General features: G+C 50.3%; 1 protein-coding gene across 4 annotated transcripts in view; it reads left to right on the forward strand.

The window, feature by feature from the left end:
- Positions 1–609: 609 nt before the first annotated feature.
- pde1ca (phosphodiesterase 1C, calmodulin-dependent a) overlaps positions 610–6939 on the forward strand; it is a 65382-nt gene continuing 59052 nt past the window's right edge. For 3 of the 4 annotated variants that reach the window (XM_062520915.1, XM_062520918.1, XM_062520919.1), the window contains exons 1-2: positions 610–1230; positions 6216–6242. In XM_062520915.1, coding sequence (XP_062376899.1) covers positions 1100–1230; positions 6216–6242 — 158 coding nt within the window. In that variant the 5' untranslated portion in view covers positions 610–1099. The remainder of the gene's footprint in view (positions 1231–6215; positions 6243–6939) is intronic. The other variant, XM_062520917.1, reaches the window with a different exon arrangement.

Here is a 6939-nt window from a genome sequence, read left to right on the forward strand (position 1 = left end):
ACACACACACACACACACACACACCACACACACACACACACACGAGCAGCCTCAAGCTGAGGTCAGTAGACATGTTGAGTGGAGGCTCTGGCGTTGAGAGCCGCTGTGTGAAACGGCTGCTAATCCGCCGCACGTCCACTGCTCACGACGAGCGCCAGTGCTGCCGCTCTCAGCCGCTCCTCCCTCCGTCCGGCCGCACGCGCTCGCTCGCTCGCCCGCCCGCCGTGCACCTGAACACTCAGGAGCCGACACACACACTCTCTCTCACACTCACTCACTCACGCACACACATACATACGTGCGCGTGTGCGATCTTCACTCTCACTCTCACTCTCGCTCTCTCTCGCTCTCTTTTGCTCTCTCTCACTCTCTCTCTCTGTCTTATTCTCTCTCTCTCTCCCAGTCACGGTCAGAACCAGTGTGCATGTGAGAGAGAAGAGAAAATAGACAGGGACTGAGAGAGGAGGAGAAGAGAAGGAAGAAAAAGAGCGAGGATCCGAGAGGCACCACTTCTGTTCCGGGACAGGCAGAAGTGGAGAAGAGGAACAACGGAACACGAGAGAGAGAGTAAGAGAGAGAGAGAGAGAGAGAGTGAGAGAAAGAGACGAAAAGAGCCATGCAAGCCCAACGAGTGTGAGAGTGAGAGGAAAGGAGAGCGTGCGTGAGAGAGAAAGAGAGAGGGAGGGAGAGAGAGAGAAAGAGAGAGGGAGCGAGAGAGAGAGAAAGAGAGAGGGAGGAGAGAGGGAGAGAGGAGGGGGGGAGCATGAAGGACGCGCTCCAGCTGTCTCCCTGACAGACTGAGCCGGGGAGCTGAGCTGAGCTGAGCTGAGCGGAGCGCGGGGGCTGCAGCCCGCTCTCACACACAACAACACACACCAAACTTGCCCTCTCTCTCTCTCTCTCTCTCCCGCGCCGCGCTGCACTGAGCCGTGTGGTGCGGAGCACACGGACTCTCGTCCTGCCGACGGATCTTCTGCCCCCCCTTCTCTAAAAGCCCCCCCCCCACACACACACACACACGCACGCACACACACCCCCTTACCCCCTCCTCCTCCCTCACGCTCCCGTCCTCGCCTTGCATCTTCTCTGACCAAACCTCATGTCGTTTTGCCTGGTCGACTACTTCGACATGGAATCGCCCACCAAGGAGATCGAGGATTTCGAGAACAACTCACTGAAGTATCTGCAGCCGGATCAGATTGAGAAGATCTGGCTAAGACTGCGCGGACTGTGAGTACCATCTCTTTAATCTCCATCTTAATCTTTCAGTTTTCGTTTATTTGTTTATTTATTTCTTATTTGTTTGGGTTGTTGTTGTTGTTGTTGTGGTTATGTTGTTTTTATTTGCTGACTTGCATGTGTTTGATTGCATGTTTGAACTTCTAAATGTATCTACATACAATAGTTTGCAGTAGTAAACAAACCGGTAGTAGTATGATTTTTTTCTCCTTCAGACATTAATATTTTCTTTTAAATACACTGCTCATGCAATGCTGTGTGTGCTGTCACTATTCAAAGATAACTGTTCAAATGTGTGGCATGAAATCGCATTAGTCCTTAAGTGTAGCCGCTCGTAATGAGGCATTTAGCGTAACTGAATTACCTGTCATAATCTTCAGAATAGTAAAAGCGAGCCGATTTATGAGTAAACTAGAAGCACAATCCGTATCTGCTCATGCAATGTACTGTACCTGCCTGAAGGTATGAGTCCACACTGTCCATATGAATTTTAAATGCTCACAACATTAGCATTTATTGTGCAGGAGTTTTTGCAAGCCGCAGGGAGCAAAACCAGCTCTTATTTCTTCTCCAAACACACACACTCAAAACACTGAGCTCTGAGCAGCGAAGGCTCAGAGAGTTATTTCTGCATGATCTTGTCCAGTAATGGAGAGGTAAAGTTCACACACCAATAAGCTTAATGTAGCATAAAAAGAGCAAACAGGGAAGAGAGAGAGAGAGAGAGGGAGAGAGAGAGAGAGAGAGAGAGAGAGAGAGAGAGAGAACACACGCACAAAAATCCATTCTCTGACCTCTCAGTTTGAAAGACCAAGATGTGCTCTGGTATCTAAACGCTAACGGTCTCGAACACCAAGGTTAAAGGTTCGGTAATCATCCCTGTCCACTGTGCTCGGGGTCACTTGGCGTGAGAAAAATGACCTCCTTTTCATGCCCGTGGAAGAAAACGCACATTATCCTCGCGCTGAGTTCTCACCCGCCATGAGACAGTTAACGCCGGGATCACTGTCCTCTAACTGTTATCGCTGGCAAAGGTGTGACATTGAGAATAAACAGCATCCCCACTTCCCAGAACGCTTGCAGCCGTTATTACCGATCAACAACGAAGCCTCCTGGAGGCAGAGTGTGTGTGTGTGTGGGTGTGTGTGTGTGTTTGTCTGTCTGTCTGTTTGTCATTTGTCTGTCTGTGTGTACTTCATTTATTTGACCGACTTATTGATTGTGGAGCAAATCAATCAGTATGCTAATATGCACGCGTGTGTCTCACTGTTTTAGGCCGGATAAAAGAAACGGCTGTGGCGTGCTGGGTGTGTGTGTGTGTGTGTGTTTGTGTGTGTGTGTCGGTGCGCGCGTGTGTGCGTCTGTGCCCCGTGTCGTGACAAGAGACGGCTATGATCCGGCTGCCATCCCTGCGTCCAATATCACATCGCTGGCGTCTCGACGCAGCTGCTAATCCCTGCTTACGACCGAAGACATCTCCCAAAGGAGGGGGGTGGAGGAGGAGGGTGGAGGGCAGGGTTGGCTCTGGTCCTCAGACGCGGAGATAGACTAACCGGATCATGCCGTGTGCTCTGGTGGCAGGGGTGGGCGTGGTGGGCATCATCATCATCATTGGGAGGCGGAGGATCCGTCTCGTGGTCCCCTGGCGCTGGTGAATCCGAAGCGGAATTAGGTGGGCAGCGTGGCGCGGTGCGGCGCCGCCGTTGTTTGTCGGGTCTCTTGTTGTCGACGGCGTGGCACAACACGCGCTCTCGAGGAGACGGGAGGCGCTGAGCGACGCCCGCCCGCCGCCGCCAGAAATGAGAGGCATCATCATCTCGCTCGGGCTCCTGCAAATTGCTTTTCTGTCCTTGCATTTGTTGAGCGAGGAGATGGAGCCAGGAGGGGCGTTTGGGCGTGCAAGATGTGTGTGTGTGTGTGTGTGTGTGTGTGTGTGTGTGTGTGCATGCCAGATGTGTGCGTGTGTGTGTGCATGCAAGACGTGTCTGTGTTTGGATTAGGAGATACAGACTCATGCCCTGGCCTGTGTTTACACCCCCTTCATTTCTGCCCCTTGAATTTGCTCTTTTTTTTTCTCTCATGAAGGCTATTAACAGCTTTATGGGGCCTCTCGTCGAAGCAGACAAATGAGTTTGTTGTTGACAGCCAGGGTCTGTGGGAGGAACGAGATTGGGCCATTAAAAGTTTAAGGCTGGCCAGCCTGTGATTGAGCCATTAGAGTATGGGCATGACGCTGCGTATCTTAAGGCTAGACCAAGAGAGAGAGAGAGTGTGTGTATGTGTATGTAAGTGTGTAAGTGTGTGTGTAAATGTGTATGTGTAAATGTGTATGTGTGTGTGAGTATGAGTGTGGGTTTGTGTATGTATAAATGTGCGTGCGTGTATGTCTGTGTGTGTGTGTGTGTGTGTGTGTGTGTGTGTGTGTGTGTGTGCGCACCCTGTGATTTATGCAGCACCGGTAATGGACACACATCATCTAACGGGCTCCAGCACGTGGCTGACGCGGCGAGGTCACCCGTCGTCATTGGCGTCATTGGGAGTGGGGCTTTGATGGATGGCGGGCGTTTCCAAGGGAGACCAGATCACACCGCCTCACAGCGATACACACTCAGCCGAGGGAATCTGAGGCCAGAGTGACGGGGGGGACAGGACACAGGAAGGGACGGGAGGTCAAAAGGTCAAAGGTCACAAGGACAGTCGGGGTCCCGGGAACACCTCTGAGCTCATAACCCTGAGAGCGGAAACTGGAATGGAGGGAGGAAGTGAGGAGGGTGAGGGAGGTGGAGAGCAGGGAGAGGGGGATGAGGGAAAGCAGGTGAGAGAAAATGATGAAAGGAAGACAGAGAGAGAGAGAGAGAGAGAGAGAGAGAGCGTGAGTAAAGAAGTGAGATAAAAATGATTTCCCAAACCAGGGAGGAAAATGAGAGCAATTAAACATAATGAAAGGAGTGAAAGAATGAAAACTAATAAGAGCGATAGAAACAGAGGCCGGTGACACGCACACACACACACACACACACACACACACACACACACACACACACACACACACACACAACACACACACACACACACACACACACACACACACACACACACACACACACGTAGAAAAGAAAAAGGGACAGTGCAATCCCTGGGTGCAAAAAGAGAGAGATGTAGAGAATGATTGAAAGAGAGAGAGAGAGAAAGAGAGACACACAGAGAGAGGGAGAGAGGTTCTCATAGCCGTAGATAAGTTGCGCTGGGCGGCAGATGAGCGAGGCGGTGGCTGTGGCGATGGCGGCGGCGGCGTCTCCACTCAATCAGACACCCCTGCGCTGATGAATGAAGGGATCTAATCAGTCAGCGCTCTGGTATAAATTAGAACGACCACCTCTCTCTGTCCTCTCTCTCTCTCTCTCTCTCTCTCTCTCTCTCTCTGTCCTCACGGGGCCCAACTGCCGCCGCCGCCGCCACAGCCATGACTCACCCCCTCAGGGCCGCCCAGGGGCCGTGATGTCACCCGTGCCATCACAGGAAATGAGAGGTAGACAAAAGAGAGGAAAAAAGAGAGAGAGAGAGAGAGAGACGGAAAAGTTTTGTCTTACTTTTCCCATCCTGTCATGGGTTTTGCGTACCCCCTTGTCGAGTTCACAGCAGTTGCAAGACCAGCACCAGTTTCTCACTGTGTTCACGTCTCTTACAAAACGCTTTCAGCTGACTTAGGCATATAGATATACATATACAAATGCTATATACATTTCTGATAGCACAACAGATAACGACACACAACGCATTTGCCTGCCATTTTGCTACCATTGCAGCTGTTGGGGCCACCATTGCATTACGTAATATTGTTTATAGATTATGCAATAGCTGAACGCATATTTGTTGTCCATTATGTGTTCCATATGATCAGATAGCGTCCGTGCTAAGCCAAACCCAGGGGAGACTATAGCAGGGACTAAATGAGATGACGCTCATGCCAGGATTACAGCCTCTCCACTGACATCATAATGTCCAGCGAGATCATGGCCACCGAGATGACGGCGGGATGGGGGGGGGTCTGGGGGGCAGGGCATTCTTACGAGCTTCTGTATGGACAGAAATATAAGCTCTTGTCTATAAGAGACTTGGGCAGCTTTGTCTTATGTCCATCTGGTGAACTTAGATGAATGAAGGCTTGTTTAGATACGTTTTACAATATGTTCATCTCATAGTTGTTGATAAAAAATAAGCATGCAGGATGCTGCACATGGACTTAGCTCTGTGCGTAGCAAAAGATACAGCGCTTGGTTAGATCATGCACTGCTTTCATGTTTCTCTAATTACAAGCCTGGATGCTTCCTATGGGCACCATTACTTCCATGCTCCACCATAGGTGATTAAATAGCATTTAGAGGGGGAAATAAAGATGCGCATTGATAGTTGAGACTAAGCGATTGCTCCAATTGTCTCGGTCCAGAGCCAGTTCCAGAGCCAGCTTAAAGCTTTTGAAGCAGGGAGCCATTTCACCAATCCATGGCTCTCCCAGGAATGTTGATAACTCAATCTTGAGCCATGCCACAAAAGCATCCATCACTGCACCGAAGATCCTTTTATGCCCTCCCTCTCTCTCTCTTTCTCTCTCTCTCTCTCTCTCTCTCTCTCTTTCTCTCTTTCTCTGGTATTTAGCCTGAGCCCTTATCATGAGTTCCGTAACCCAGTGTCCCCCATCATTTCAGTGAGGTGAAGGGAAGGCCCTTAGTTCCAGTCGACCCCTCACAGAAAGATCAGACTCTGTATCTGAGAATCTTGCGATATCTGCTGTGATAGCGCAGGTCATTCCCTTTTGAGCTCTAACAACATCACCTCTGCCTCAGCCTTGGCACTGTGAAATTATACAAGGTAATCTGTGTCAACTGCAATATGTGTCTTAAAAGATGTAATCATCCTCTTCAGAATAATTCATGCTCCCTTTTCTCTCTCTCTTTGTCTCTCTCTCTCTCGCCCAGGAGGAAATACAAGAAGACGTCACAGAGGTAAGATCCACCAACCTCGGGGCTTTACTTGACTCTCGACTCCCAACCACTGCAGCAGCTTATCCAGCAGACAGCCCCCCTCCCCGGCCCCCCGACACACACACACACACACACACACACACACCCCTTTAAGCTCAGAGGCCCCATCTGAGGCAGACCTAGCCAGCGTGCCTTTGGCTTTGTGCAGACAGATCGAAAGGGGGCGAATAAAAAAGCGCGAGGCCGGTGAATCCCATCAGCGGAGCGTTCTCTCTCTGCTTTGTCCCACTCTGGCCCTAAAGCTGCCTCGCAGGACACGGCTATAAACCTAACTGATGGGATTTGTCTCGGCTGGCGTCTGAGCTCCCACCTGCACTGACCCTTTTCCTTTCACCTGCAGACGTGTAAAGGAGATCTGGGAGGTAAACACGCTTTACCACATTGGCCCGTGGCTCAGTTGCCCATTTTATAGATCTTGTGGTGATACAGTGATGTGCCCGGTGATACCCATCTCAGCCAGTGTTCTGGTGATTGGACTAACTTTATTCACACAGTATGTACAACGCAAAGTCACGACGGATGATTGTTATGGGGGAAAATGGACCTAATGCTGAATTCCCTCCATTTCAAATAAATAAATCGGTGGTGCTGAAATATCTTGGAATCAGTGTGGAGTTATGTTCCCGCCATAGTTGGAAAATTGTGTGCAACTTTTATT

Source organism: Sardina pilchardus, chromosome 19, assembly GCF_963854185.1.
Source record: "Sardina pilchardus chromosome 19, fSarPil1.1, whole genome shotgun sequence".
Taxonomy (NCBI): Eukaryota; Metazoa; Chordata; class Actinopteri; order Clupeiformes; family Clupeidae; genus Sardina; species Sardina pilchardus.